This window comes from Aedes aegypti, chromosome 1 (genome assembly GCF_002204515.2).
Source record: "Aedes aegypti strain LVP_AGWG chromosome 1, AaegL5.0 Primary Assembly, whole genome shotgun sequence".
In the NCBI taxonomy this organism is placed as follows: Eukaryota; Metazoa; Arthropoda; class Insecta; order Diptera; family Culicidae; genus Aedes; species Aedes aegypti.
This window is the reverse complement of record NC_035107.1, coordinates 28,076,478-28,092,234: the sequence shown is the minus strand read 5'-3', so window position 1 is coordinate 28,092,234 and position 15,757 is coordinate 28,076,478. Positions and strand designations below refer to the sequence as shown.

The following is a 15,757-nucleotide window of genomic DNA, read 5'->3' as shown; positions in this document are numbered from 1 at the left end:
GCGTTACGTCCCAACTGGGACAAAGCCTGCTTCTCAGGTTAGTGTTCTTATGAGCACTTCCACAGTTATTAACTGAGAGCTTTCTTTGCCGATTGACCATTTTTGCATGTGTATATCGTGTGGAAGGTACGATGATACTCTATGCCCTGGGAATCGAGGAAATTTCCTTTACGAAAAGATCCTCGACCAGTGGGATTCGAACCCACGACCCTCAGCATGGTCATGCTGAATAGCTGAGCGTTTACCGCTACGGCTATCTGGGCCCCACTATGCTTATTTATAGCATTTTTGTAGAACAAAAATGTTGGTCCATACTATCACAACTTCATTAACCCCTCTACCGGCAGCTTCATTTTTTTTCCGCAAAATCCAAATTCAAATCGTTCAAACTTTTTTTTTTCAATATTTTTGCACCATTTTTTCATAAGTTCTCAAACAACTCTTCTAGTTTAGGAATCCGTGTCGATTTTAATTATTGGTGATCTGGTTTTAAAGATATTCCGATGTTCCTTGGGGGACCGACATTTTCCAAATAAAATGTCTTTGGCGGCCATTTTGTTTTTGATCAATTTACCAAAAAAAAAATAAAATGTGGGCTGTATAATGCTAGGTAATAAGGAGCTTCTCTGAAAAAATTATTTAAATCGATTCAGTATTCTTGGAGATATCTGAATATTACGATATGATGTTTTTTGAAGTTTTTAAGATCTTTATTTGGCCAGCGTGGTTCCAGAAACCTAAATGATCATTACTTAAAGACGGCTGCACCAAATTGCTTCATTTTTTCACAATATACTCTCATTAATGTATTGTTCCGAAGAGTGAATATCCGAATACGATAAAAATTCTGTAGCCAGAGAAATTAATGGGGGATTCAAGTTACTAAAACTAGAAGAGTTTTTTGAGAACTTGTGAAAAAAAAAGGTGCAAAAATATTGAAAAACAAAAAAGTTATAACGATTTGAATTTGAATTTTGCGGTTAAAAATGAAGCTGCCGGTAGAGGGGTTAGTTTTCATTCAAGCAGCATTTTGGGGTCAATATTATATAATATATTTTTACATCTGACATACCTGAGTCACCTCAGGGAAGTCAAAAAACTTTTTTTGTGGATGACACATGACCTCTGTACGCCAAAGGACGAAGTCTGTGTGTCAGCTGTAGTAGATAGTAAAGAAGTTTGGATATTTCTTTATATATGTAAAAATGGAAGATTTCTCCTAATTCTTCCAAAACTCAACTAATAATATTCTCACATAAACAAAAAGCTTCAAGTAGACATGTTGTTACGATAAGAGGGGTTACAATAAATTGGTCAGATGAAGTTAAGTATCTAGGGCTCATGCTAGATAAAAGTTTAAGTTTTAAAAATCACATTGAAGGCATTCAAGCCAAATGTAACGAATATGTAAAATGTCTTTCCCCTTTATTAATAGAAAATCAAAACTTTGTCTTAAGAACAAGCTTTTGATCTTCAAACAAATTTTCAGGCCAGCCATGCTGTATGCTGTACCAATATGGACTTGCTGTTGTGATATCAGGAAGAAAGGTTTGAAGAAGATTCAAAATAAACTTTGGAAATGATTCTAAAGCTTCCTCCTTGGTGCAGTACTAATGAGTTACATAGAATATCCTATGTTGAAACATTGGAACAAGTGTCAAATAAAATAAATAATAATTTTACACAAAAATCGTTGCAATCTTCTATACCACGGTTAATGCGCTATATTTTTCGGTTAAGTTAGGTTAAGTATTTTGAAAACTCTTTTTTCTCTCTTATAAGCAGGTGAAATCAACTCACCTGTAAAAAATCTGAACTGCTATGACAAATGAAATGTTGTATGTTGTGTTACCGGAAGGTAACATTTGCTTGCAATTTATTATGAGTGCTAGGAAATTTGGGAATATATTGTAAAGTTAGAGCGAAACCCTAACGGTCAATTCATACTTCATTGTTACGTGAAAATATACGTGATTTTTTTTCCATCGCACTTTTCACGTAGGTTAATCATAGGTAGCCCAGAATGAACGCATGAACTTTTGAACTTCGTCCATTCCACCGGCGCTACAAGTAAGAACGACGTGGATTTTCCGGTAGCCTTTAAGAAGCGTTTCAATAGGACCTAGATGGTTTTGCATTAAATTAACTATAATATAGACCAACCTTATCTCTAATAGGCTTTGGAAGAAAACTAATTCCCAATTGGAAAATGTAAACAAATTTAAAAGATTGTGATATTTTTATATTCAATCTGAGCATTGTGAATCTTGTTTCCCAAATGTTGTGAGTATGTTCTGTTTTGTTGCAGCCTTCGCGTGTTATAATTGATAGAGGTTATAAATCAGGTAATGCAGGGATTCTTCGGTATTCAAAGCATATTTACCTTAAAATCAATCTAACACAGGGTTTAAATAAAGTTCAGCAGCTTCTGAAGTTCTGCAAAAATCAAGCGGGCGCCATCTTAGGATTTGCGCTCAACACCGAATGTACGTACAATATGCAGATGTCAAAATGAATTTCACGTAAGTGCGATAGGTAACCTCAGTAACAATTACCGATTCACTATTTGATGGTTATGAATGGCTTAGTGATCTTTATCTTAGTCAGGTGAAGTGAAGGCAAAATGAATTTGGAATGATCTACGTGATTTTTCACGTAGCAATGACGTTTGGATTTTTTTGAGTGTATGAAGAGCAAAACTGGGTGCATGAGTGTGGTGGGTGATCGCCTTCACTGAACGATAGCTGGGTGCGAGCGGAAATAGAGGCACGAGCGAGTATTCAATTAAATACGTAGCATCCATTTGCTGAGAGGTGCTCTATCACCCGAGAACGGGGACCTCGTGCGTCGCCACCGTGCGTCGACCATACACACCGATTTTTGCATTGGGCGTACATGTCCTCGTCACTATGATTTTGATTCAGGTTTGTTCTAAGTGTGACGTCGGGTGATATTATTTTGCAGTGTGATACAACTATCATAATAATATTTGAAACCAGTGAGAATCCAAAATGTTACTTGGGATGTGTTTGAGAAGGTTATTAGAAACAATCGATTGTTCTGGTTCTGTCCTTCATGTGCTATGCTCATGGAAGATATGCGCCTCCGTAACACTGCACGTGTCACTTATGAGATGGGCCAACGACATGTGCTTAACTCCCATAGCGACATCATGACGAATCTGAAAACCGAGATTATGGATGAACTGAAGGCAGAGATTAATTAAGAAGAAATTTTTCTTCTTAATTCAAACTTAAATTAACCAATTTAAGTTCATGTACTCTAAAGCCTTCCAAACGTGTTGGCATCGACCCAGGGTTCACCAAAAGCCGGTGGCTGCTTAGCACGGCAGCTATTTCAATATCGAGAAACCAGCCGCCTTTGCTACTTGGTAACTGGTAGCACACCATCTCCGTCAATCGAAATCGGTACGGTCCCACCGAATCAACTTAAGTTCTGGCTGTATCCAGCTTTTTACGCTTGCCATAAAACTAAAAGGGGTGATTCGATTTTGATGTTTTTTTGCTACAAATTTTATGATTTGGTCTTAGTAGGCTGTTATTTAGGATTGTTGATTTTGCTATCAAAAATTTTAACTTATTTTTATGGAGCGACCATTTCTGTGTATTCGAATTTTGGTTGAATATTAAATATTATTTAGAACCTAAATAAGATAAATTTTATCTTATTTAGGTTCTAAATAATTTATTTTGCTTTACACTATTTTAGAAACTTAAGACTCATGGAACTATCTGGCGAAAGATTTGAATCGTCGAATTAGTTAAGACAACAACGAGCCTCAATAATTATAACTATTCCCACTTATATGCGTACTGATCAAGTTATATATGAACGCTAATAAAATCGCGTAATCCTAAGGGAATAAAGAGTGGCAAATATGTCCTGAGTGAAATTTCATGCCAGCAAACGTAGCAGACATTAGAAATTATTAGTCTTGTGTTTAGATTTATCAGAATCTTTGGAAGAATTGCTCCGCTGACTGAGATTTTCAATAACAGTTTATTTTGAATACAATACTTTTCATTTTTTTCAGCAATAAAAACGAATTCAGCAATAAAAATCGTCAAATGCAGCCCGACGATTCGTGACAGCGGAATCTGGACTGCATATGATGTTGATATTTTTCCTCTTCGCGAGTCTCTCTCAGGTTTAGACTATTTCTATGAGAAACGCCAGACATTGCTTTTTAATGTTTGGATAGGAGATTTGTATAATCTAATTTGGGCCCAATTCAAACATGGGCTTTTTAGAATATTGACATAAATTGACATGTCTAAACTACGTTTTATTGCATATTATATACTACGACTTATTGCATTTTTTGACATACGAATACTTTTCAGAAGGAAAAAAGACATAGATCCCCCTCCAAGTTTTATAAAAACATGTCAAAACAAAAGCAATAATTAGAAAACTGCTCTAAACGGTTTAACCGCGCCGGTCAACTGTACTCCATGATCTGTCTTCTAAATGAATATCATTTTTTTTTGCTTAATTCAGGAAGTCTAATCCCTTATCTTAAGTTAACCATTTCGTACGTACAAGCATATTCTTTCGAATAAGTTTAAACCAATGTACTAAATTACCGAAATTGTCCATTTTTTCGGCCTCAAATTAGGAAAAAAACAGATGCGTAGGAAATAAGGAACTGTTACAATTTTCATGTCCTAAAATAAACAATGAAAACTGTTGACTTGCCATGCCAACATATTTTTTTCTTCATTCCAATGCTTACTCGGATTCAATCATAAAAAATATGGGGTAGGCAAGGAATGTCAGAAAGGGGTGATTAAAAATTTGTAGCATGCTAGCGTAAAAAGCTGGACATATCTCGGATCGCAAAAGATGTGTCAGCTGATCAAGTATGCATTTTAACAAAAAAATGCCTCAGTACTGACGACGTTCAAGTTGTTCGGCTGTGACCAAGGAGAGGGTCATTAATACATTGTCCTTCAGTTCATTCGAAATTTGGCATGAGTTTCTAATTGAAATCGAAGGCTCTGTCCACTTCGACGTAGCCGAGAAGTGTTGTCTACAGAGAGTTCATCACCACCTGTTGCTTTCAGTGTGTCTACATCAACTCAAATATGTTTAGTGTTTCTTAATCGGACACCGGGACTCAAATTTGCAGCAAGCCTTAAGGTGAAGATGAATCGAAGCCAAAGTTCAAATTTTCAAGAGCATGGATCTGGAGAACCAAACATCCGTTTGAGCTGAAAACCTAATCGATTGGTCACCACCAGCTAGTGACCAATCGATTAAGTTTTCAGCTTAAACGGATGTTTGGTTCTCTAGATCCGTGCTCTTGAAATTTTGAAGTTTGGCTTCGATTTATCTTCACCTTAAGGAAGCCTCTATTTCACTCACCGCTGTCGAGTCCCTTCCGCCAATCAGCCAGAACCGGGACCTGCGTGTGAGTTGGAAAATGAGGTCTTCCAGAATCATATCTCAGGCAAGTACGACAGCAATACGAGCAATCCTGAAGTTCCTGTTGTTTCCAGCGTACTCGAAGAACTATCAGGCTCAGCTTCGAACTTCGATTTACCAGGACCGATGCCAGTATCTGCCGGAGACAATCATAGAAGCCGCATTCCAAAGTATGCTCTTATTGATTCACGGATATACGACCTCTGAAGTTCCGCAAATGGTGATGCTCAGATGTCTGTAGCCGGCCACTTTTCGATGTTTTCTGTCGATGGCGCTCTTTTGGAGTTTCCATCCGAAGTTTGCTGGAATGGATCGCGTGATCACTTAACACTCCCCCTACCGGATCTCATGGAATTAAGTCGTTTAGGCTTCAGGTAGTCAGGCCCCCCTGGTGCGGAAGTCATGACCCAACGTGTTCCAACAGACCCCAAACGCACTTTTGACGATGTTATGAATTACTACCAAAGCGCTGGCGGATTGAATTGCAAAACTAATAGTTACCTTTTGGCGACTTCCGACGATTGTTTCGACATTATCGTTCTAACGGAAACATGGCCTAATTCCCGTACTGTTTCCAATCAAGTTTTCGGACCTTCATATGAGGTGTTTCGATGTGATCGTAGCGCTAGAAACAATGTCAAATCCCTTGGTGGTGGCGTTCTTGAAGCGGTTAAGAAAAAACTGAAAGCTAAGCCTATTGAATCTCCAATGGATAATGGGATCATAAAATGGTTGGGAACCACTATTCTAAATGTATAAGGAGTTTGAAAATTGACCCCGACGGTTAATATTAGCATAATAATTTTGTTATGATGATAAATCTTCGAGCTGTTTAGTGAAATACCAATAAATAAATGAAAAATCGAATTTAGTACTGTACCATTTAATTTCGCTAGAGTTTGCATCCTTTGACAGAAGCGCGTATTTCGATTTCAACTGTAAGGCCGTCTTCAGTGTCGTGTACTAGACTCGAGAAGTCGTCCATCATCACATCCCTCTTTTTAAGTAATCTTCAATCGTCTTAGAGTGTTTAAAATTACAAACCGAAAATACATGCTATAAAAGTATTAACTGATTTTTCATAGGTTTATGCGTTATAAGGCATTATGGAGCCAATTTCATCATGTGATCGAATTCGTTTTTTTGAGCACAATAGTGGTGGCCATAATCTTTTCTCATTTGCCTGTACCGAATCTAATGACTGGTGTGTCTTAACATTACTCGTTCCGACGAGTTTAATTCGACTATTTCTATATTAAAATAGCATTTCTATAAAAAGTACTGAAACAAGTAATATTACATAAAGGATCGGTTGAAATATTAAAATAAATGCATGTGAAACTTAAACCAATTTTTTATAGACCAGCGCAGCTTTGCCAAAGAACAAGTTATGTTTTTTCGGGAAACAAAATTGAAAACTATATAGAACCCAAAGCAACTATGATTCAGCCTGTCATTACCAAACTATATATATCTCTTTGCAGTTTTTCCGAGCTCTACATTTGCGTATGTTCAACTTTTTAGCTTAGATTTATGTTGAATGAATTAGCTTTTGATTATTAAAACAGACTTGTAAAATTCAGCTTTCGATTCGATTTAGTCGCACGAAACAAAACAATAACGAACATTCTCTATTTTCCACGAGAATCTCTCAACACATACTCATTCTTCTTCCTTCAAAATACGTTTATTTCACACATATCACACATATTCACAATGGTTTAGTTTTTACTGTTAATCAGTTATAGACTCCTTGAGCTTGATTGGTCGCCCGTTGTTGCTACTCCAGTATCGCCAGATCAGCTACCAGATGAGTGCTTGGGACTAACAGACATCCTCAGTGTTTAAGTGCTGGTGATCTTCTATTTTTCGGCGATAACAGCCACTTCAGAATGCAGACCAATGAGGGGAAGGGGGAGGAATTGATGATGCATTAAACTGGCTCCCACTGTAGACCGTATATACCACTGCGTCTACGCCCGTTCATGCGGGAAGGTATAATTTTATGGCAGAGAGGCTTGCTGTTTGGTTAGAACACTGCCTATGTATCAGGCGTAAGAAAAGGTGTGCAAAAATTATAGAAGCGTCGGGAAACGATTGTTTTGTCCGTCTCTGGCTCTAGCAAACGCTATAAATTGTGATATATTAAGAGTGGAAGACAGAAGCAAATGAAATTCTGCTTATGAAGCAGAAGTGGTAGCCATTGGGCCACCAAACCCCGTCCAGAAGGTTCGTTCTGATTTGGTAAATTACAAAAAGGTTTAGCAACAAATAAGATAGATAACTAAATTTACGTTACTAAAGGATTCCTACAAGTTTTGAAAACGTGTGGAATTCTATCAAACTCATCAACTCATTAACATGTTTGCCTATTGATTTGATGTTGGAAAATTGTACTTTTTCTGTTGAAGAAAAGGAGATGTGGTTGTTTTGCACATTTTATAGTGTTCATTATCATTGAAGCTGTCAACTGAGAAGCTTCACAACTGAATTCACAGGGATATTTCTAAATAAAAAAATGTTACAAGTGACAGAAGTGAAGAATGTCGCCTGAAGCCAGTTTCTTAAGGGCGATACCCGGTAGAATAGAGAACGGTATAGGGCAACGAGAGCCGATGAAAAGCGAAACACCTTAGAAATAAAAAACAGCAAACGGCGTTGACTGCCAGGTGGAAGAAGCACTTTCAGCACTTGTTGAACGGTGAATATGGAAATGTAGCGAGAAACAGGGTACACATTGATGATAACGATCGAGCTGTGGATCCGCTGACTGTAGAAGAGGTTAAAAAGGTTGTCAGCGAGCTGCAGAACTGTAAGGCTGCTGCGAAGAACGAGATCCCAGTCTAGCTTCTCATGCACGGAACCAAACAGCTTTACCAGTCGATCCACCGAGTACTACTGAAGGTATGGAAGGACGAAGATAGCATCGGCTGGAAAAGATTGCGGCTGGTTGATGGCCTCAATCTACTAGAAAGGGCACAGGCTGGAGTGTGTCAATTACAGAGGGATTACAAATTACTGTCGCAAATCCTGTTTAACAGGAGTCTTTTGTTGGCAAATAACAGGCTGGTTTTCGTGAGAGTAAATCGACTACGGATCAGATGTTTACCTTGCGAATGATCCTAAATAAGTTCCGGTAGTTTAACTCGCAGACTCATCATCTGTTTATTGATTTTGAGGCGGCAGATAATGTCTGAACATGGTTTTCTGATGAAACTAATTAGGCCGATACGTGCTGCGCTGGGTGGTTTGAAATCAAGTATTTGGATTGCAGACGAGGAGTCAATCTCGATTGTGGCGTTAGACGGATTGAAGCAGGGGAACGCACTTTCGAATTTACTGTTCAACATTTCACTCGAGGATGTTATTAGGAGATCTGGCGTGCAGAGAAACGGCACTACCAAAACATGTTTCTGGTCTTTGCGCACGATATCGATCTTATTGGAATCAATCGCAGGTCTGTAGTGGGAGACAGCGAGAATAAGCCTGACCATTAATCCTACCAAAACGAAGTACATGGTTACAGATAATGATAAAGATAAAGGCAGCCTTGATGGTGTATGTGCTGAAGTAGTACTCGATGGGAATGTATTTGAAGTTGTTGACGAATTGTTTACCTTGGAATACTTGTGACATGTGACAGCGATGTTTCCCGCGACGCGAAAAGACGTGTTGCGGCTGCGAATAGGGCCTTTTACGGACTACGTAACCAGTTTAGGTCCCGTATCTTGCAAACGAAAAAAAAAATTGCCCTGTATGAAACATTGATTCTTCAGGTGGATCTCTACGGGCACAAAACGTGGACGTTGAAAAAGGCAGACCGGAAAGCCTTCGGTGTTTTCGAGCATGAAGTGCTGCGGACAATACTCGGTGGGATGCAGACGAATGAATCACGGGGTACTAAGATGTGAATGTTAAGCTTGTGAAATACGGCGGACTACAGTGGGCTGGTCACTTAGTGCAAACGTGACCAGCAGAAAACCAGGTAGAAATAGGAGATTTCGTGGAAGACCACGAATACGCTGGCTTTATGCAGTAGAAGAGGATTAATTTTCATACATTTTTGGATCAGTAAAAAATAAAGGACTTTCGAACATATTTTTCAACATTCATACATGCATTACCCACGAACGTATCCAATACTGGAAATAATATTTCATGTCAAATTACGAGCGTTTTTCAACAATCAACTTTGACACGTTTTTTATGTGTTTTGACCCATTCTAACCCTAGACAACGGTATGTATAAGTTTAAAAATTTATCAAAATATGACTGAAAAAATCGATTTTATACCGTTTTTAAAAACTTATGTAGATCAAAAAATTTAAGCAAATTTTTCATTTTAGGTTCGAGCATCATGACTTTTCAAACATTGATTTTTCTGGCACACCCTACTCCTCAAGAACTGCACAACAAGACGAGCTTTCCGGGAAGAACGCCTGCACTTATTGCACATTTTATTAGCCGGAATGTATGCAGCTTGCCTTACAGCGAGCGAAAGATGATCGAACCGGAAGAGAATTTTGGGACGAGGGTGTCACGTCATCCCCTCCCAATATGGACAGGAAAATGCCGCCAAAGTGTATGGATTATTGCATTCACCGGCTGTGGTGTTCTTTTTTCGGGAGTTACATTCCGAGAAACTGGAATAAGCCGTACAAAGAACGAGAGAGAGCGTGGGAGGGAACATGTGACAATCATCTAATTGATTGGATTTTATTTATTGACCATGGCGGCTAATTTTGGGCTGGCCGTTGGCCATCGACTCGAGGACTCGAGGAATTAGAGCGTGTTTAGATTGGTTTTATGGTATTGGCATGTAGGATCAACGCTATGAGTGCTGTGATGTTATTGCTTTGTTACGTGTTCGTTTTGACAAGTTGGTTCTCAATCCTTTCTTTACTTTTTGTAGATTCTCTGATTTCTGGTCGATACTGCTAATATTTCATCGATTTCACTAATTTCCTTTTAAATTTCTCCATCCTTTCATTTGCTTTATACTATTTGTGCTCTTTTGCGAAAACTATGTTACTTTAATCGGATCAACCGATAGCTTTTATAGCCTTTTTTTTCTTTGTTGGGTTTAGTTGTTTATCCTTGGTTTTGTTAGGTGTTATTTTTAGTTCCAATTGATGTTTGTATTTTTTAGTTCCCATAATTTGATTAATCTTTCATGTTCTTTTACTTCTTTTATTCCTTCTAGTCCTTCATACTACCGGTCCTACATTTTACTCTATTCAAATATTTTAGCTTAGGTTTGAGTTAGTTTGGATTTTTTATGTTCTTGTTTTTTTTTTATTATGTCTGTTCATATTTTAACTATTTGGAATTTATTTTCTACTGGGGGACGGACTAATAAGTTATCTTTTTTGAATTCCAAGGTTTCGTACTGTTTTTTTTCTTTTAATTTTACTTTATTCTTTTCCATTTACTCCTGAGGATTTTTAAATTTTTATAGTTCCATCGTTTTGATAGATATTATTACTTGACTAGATTTGCTTTGCCTTTTGCCTTTTGCCTTTTGCCTTTTGCCTTTTGCCTTTTGCCTTTTGCCTTTTGCCTTTTGCCTTTTGCCTTTTGCCTTTTGCCTTTTGCCTTTTGCCTTTTGCCTTTTGCCTTTTGCCTTTTGCCTTTTGCCTTTTGCCTTTTGCCTTTTGCCTTTTGCCTTTTGCCTTTTGCCTTTTGCCTTTTGCCTTTTGCCTTTTGCCTTTTGCCTTTTGCCTTTTGCCTTTTGCCTTTTGCCTTTTGCCTTTTGCCTTTTGCCTTTTGCCTTTTGCCTTTTGCCTTTTGCCTTTTGCCTTTTGCCTTTTGCCTTTTGCCTTTTGCCTTTTGCCTTTTGCCTTTTGCCTTTTGCCTTTTGCCTTTTGCCTTTTGCCTTTTGCCTTTTGCCTTTTGCCTTTTTAGTTTAAGTTTTAAGTTTTAAGTTTTAAGTTTTAAGTTTTAAGTAAGTTTAAGTTTTAAGTTTTAAGTTTTAAGTTTTAAGTTTTAAGTTTTAAGTTTTAAGTTTTAAGTTTTAAGTTTTAAGTTTTAAGTTTTAAGTTTTAAGTTTTAAGTTTTAAGTTTTAAGTTTTAAGTTTTAAGTTTTAAGTTTTAAGTTTTAAGTTTTAAGTTTTAAGTTTTAAGTTTTAAGTTTTAAGTTTTAAGTTTTAAGTTTTAAGTTTTAAGTTTTAAGTTTTAAGTTTTAAGTTTTAAGTTTTAAGTTTTAAGTTTTAAGTTTTAAGTTTTAAGTTTTAAGTTTTAAGTTTTAAGTTTTAAGTTTTAAGTTTTAAGTTTAAGTTTTAAGTTTTAAGTTTTAAGTTTTAAGTTTTAAGTTTTAAGTTTTAAGTTTTAAGTTTTAAGTTTTAAGTTTAAGTTTTAAGTTTTAAGTTTTAAGTTTTAAGTTTTAAGTTTTAAGTTTTAAGTTTTAAGTTTTAAGTTTTAAGTTTTAAGTTTTAAGTTTTAAGTTTTAAGTTTTAAGTTTTAAGTTTTAAGTTTTAGTTTTAAGTTTTAAGTTTTAAGTTTTAAGTTTTAAGTTTTAAGTTTTAAGTTTTAAGTTTTAAGTTTTAAGTTTTAAGTTTTAAGTTTAAGTTTTAAGTTTTAAGTTTTAAGTTTTAAGTTTTAAGTTTTAAGTTTTAAGTTTTAAGTTTTAAGTTTTAAGTTTTAAGTTTTAAGTTTTAAGTTTTAAGTTTTAAGTTTTAAGTTTTAAGTTTTAAGTTTTAAGTTTTAAGTTTTAAGTTTTAAGTTTTAAGTTTTAAGTTTTAAGTTTTAAGTTTTAAGTTTTAAGTTTTAAGTTTTAAGTTTTAAGTTTTAAGTTTTAAGTTTTAAGTTTTAAGTTTTAAGTTTTAAGTTTTAAGTTTTAAGTTTTAAGTTTTAAGTTTTAAGTTTTAAGTTTTAAGTTTTAAGTTTTAAGTTTTAAGTTTTAAGTTTTAAGTTTTAAGTTTTAAGTTTTAAGTTTTAAGTTTTAAGTTTTAAGTTTTAAGTTTAAGTTTTAAGTTTTAAGTTTTAAGTTTTAATGTTCACCAGAAAAAACATGATTATTTGTACTAGAGATGAAAAAATCCAAATTTTATTCATTGAAATTCTCTTTCTGCATTGTAATGTGACATAAACCAATTTCCTCTGAAATGTGTCATATTCCACAGCGTACGTGGAGGCAATATGTCACATAATATTCATACTCACGTTCCCGGAAACGAGCCAATCAGTAGCAATAGTAGAATCATTACTGTACGACAAGTGATCCTCCTAATTGTGTGAGTGGGTGCCTTTCGTTCCAATTAGAAGCCTTCCTCCAGATGCTGGGGGGATTCGATACAATAATGCCTTCCTTCTGCCTGGGATGGCGTTTCAATGGAATTGCATCGGAGTCGTTCGTTATTCAGCTCATTGCAGCCGAACGTTCGTGATGGATGTCGTTTCGAAGAAGATGTGACTCTGAAATTGAAAGAATGGGATTTTATGTAATTCGTTTTACAAGAATAAGTCTATCCAGTAAATGCAAGTCGTTTTGATTTTCATTCCACAATATTCAGATTTGATGTCGATTTCAGTAACATGTTCTACAGCTATCAATATCATCTTATCGAGTGTCATAAAAAAAAACCTTCGAATCTCGCCCATATTACGCACCACTCCGGCGGATCGTATAACGAGAAACATCCTGAGTCAATCCCGAATCTATTACATCGCCGATGAGCATGAGCGTTTTGCGACAACGCCTTTCATTGAAATCTTTTATTCATGACCGCACAACAACCGCCCAGAGAATAGGAGAAAAGGGAAGGAAAAAGTTTCATTGTGTTGCTCCTTACCTCTTGCAAATGTATAGTTTGTTGAAATTTCCTTTGCTAAACTGGAGGATAAAGCCAACGCCGGCTCGCGAACATAAACTATTTGGAGCGTCTAAGCAGCGGAAAATAGGGCATCATGGAAAACAAGTTGGGGATAATGGTGCAAAAGTCCTGCTGCAACCTAGTTTCGATCCGAAGAGCAACAATTTTTTTGAAACTTTTTCGCATTTCCAATCAAATTACAGTTTTTTTTTTGAATTTTGCTTAATTTGCACTTTAATCAAAGACAAATTAAAGACCTCCATGTCCCTTGCAGTTGTCTAAAATTTTATGGCTCACAAGGTAATCTAGAATGCCGTGAAAAGTGTACTGCGATCTGTCAAACTTGGGTACCTTTTGCACTACCGAGGGACCAAATGCAGTACTAGAAGTGGTACCCAAGCTGAGCCCGAGTGCGACGGACCTGCTTTAATCTAACCACTGAACAGCATGCCCTACCATTATTCACTAATGTTTGTCTAAGCTGGCTGTGGAAAATGCAGAGGTATGCTGGGTTACATAGTATCAATAGATATCAAATCCAACAATCCTCTTTACATCTAGTGCATACGAGGACGTGGCCTTCAACGTAATCAACATAGTAATATGTATGTTAAAGCGACTGTGAATGTACAATCATCTACCTTGTGAGCGCTACCTCTGCACAATATCCACTGATTGTTTAAGGCTACTACAAGATATACAACTAACTGATTCACTGCTGACAAGTAATTTCTCGGCCTATCTTGATGCATGGGAAATTTCTGCAAGAAATCGATCAAGAATGCGCTTTGTTCTGATCGCAGTACGCAATTGATAAGAAATGTCAGCTCCAATGGGAGTCGCTGTAGAAAATTACTGCAAGGAATTGGCGAGAAATTTCTTTAGCGATTCTCGATATTCCGTATCTCGATATCGAATTAAAGAACCATAGTGAAAGTTGGTTTTCATGGCTACCTTGATGGTCCCTTGAATCACAGTTGCACTGTTTTTGTGTTCTATTACTTGCTACCTCCCTTACGCGATCTTTCTTTCTGGCGTTAACGTCCCCACTGGGACAGAGCCTGCTTCTCAGCTTAGTGTTCTTATGAGCACTTCCACAGTTATTAACCGAGAGCTTACTATGCCAATGACGATTTTTGCATGTGTATATCGTGTGGCAGGTACGAAGATACTCTATGCCCTGAGGAGGCGAGAAAATTTCCAACCCGAAAAGATCCTCGACAGGTGGGATTCGAACCCACGACCCTCAGCATGGTCTTGCTGAATAGCTGCGCATTTACCGCTACGGCTATCTGGGCCCATCTGGTTCCATGAGTCGATATAGAGTCATAGAATATCGACTCATAGAGGTTTAATTGTATAGCCTTAAATTTGGAAAACTATTCTACAGTCTGGCCGTTGAATGCGAAGTCAACAAAAGTTTTCCGAATACACTGGAAGTAATTTCTAGTTTTTATTACAATGCTGAGTCGGTAGATTTGTTTTCCACTTTTAAGGATATTTTTATACCACTGAAACTGTATTCATTCTCAACTTGAAGTTCAAATTCTACCAACCTTTAGAAGTGTTTTGGCCCATCCTCCTTGTGACACGTTTTGAATGATTGTTGATTTGGTTTTCCACAGGAGTTTTCCTTTTCGACGGTGAGCAACCACAACGTAAGCGTACCAGTTCCGGTGCGAAGGAAGTTGCACCGCAAGGAAAGCTTTATGGTGATCGCCGAATGGAGGACATCATTTCCACAGAGTACATTTTCTATCCAACATGAGACATTTTATGTAAAATACTTGACCAAAAGACAAAACTATAAGGCCTTTTTGTATTTTTGAACAATGTTGTACATCTCGTGAGCCAATAGCGCAAAATCTAGAAGGTTAAGCAAAACGTACATAGCGCAGTATACTATGGTTTGCCAAATCTGGGTGTCTACGAACTGAAATAAGGGATTGTATCGAAAAGTAAGCAGCAACAGGTGAAAAATCTCGAAATCCAAATATGGCCGTCACAATGGCCGACTTGTGCCCCTACTAACGTTTTCAGAGACACTAAACTGGAGAAGTAGTAGGCAAACGTTAATGATCTTCTTATTTTAAGGTGGAACTTAAGAGGGCAGGATCCGTCATTAATTTCGGAATTTTTAAAAGCAGTTTTTACGTTCAAAATCAAGCAAACTTACAGGAAAACGTATTCATTGTGTTCTATTTTCCAACCGAAACACAGTGAACACATTTTCATCGAATAATTTTCAGTTTTGAACAGAAAAACTGCTTTTGAAGTTTCGATGATTACGATGATTACGATGACGGAGCGTTGAACGTTAAGCGTTGGGCGATTTTGAATCGATGTTGCGAACATTGAATAATCGATTTTTTGAATCGATGTTAGGATCACTCAAAATCGAGTGATTCGATTTTCTTCATTCGATGTTTTGTTGCGATTCAAAAGTATGAAACGGATTATAATTTTTCAATAAATTAATGAATCTTGAACCTAGTTT

The 15,757-nt window shown here is 36.8% G+C and overlaps 1 protein-coding gene across 2 annotated transcripts in view; it reads right to left on the bottom strand.

Moving 5' to 3' along the window:
• LOC5566204 (gamma-aminobutyric acid receptor subunit alpha-6) overlaps window positions 1-15,757 on the bottom strand; it is a 130,649-nt gene that overhangs the window by 69,403 nt on the left and 45,489 nt on the right. For both annotated transcript variants that reach the window (XM_021839247.1, XM_021839248.1), the window contains exon 2: window positions 12,611-12,862. In XM_021839247.1, the coding sequence (XP_021694939.1) occupies window positions 12,611-12,651 (41 nt within the window). In that variant the 5' untranslated portion in view covers window positions 12,652-12,862. The remainder of the gene's footprint in view (window positions 1-12,610; window positions 12,863-15,757) is intronic.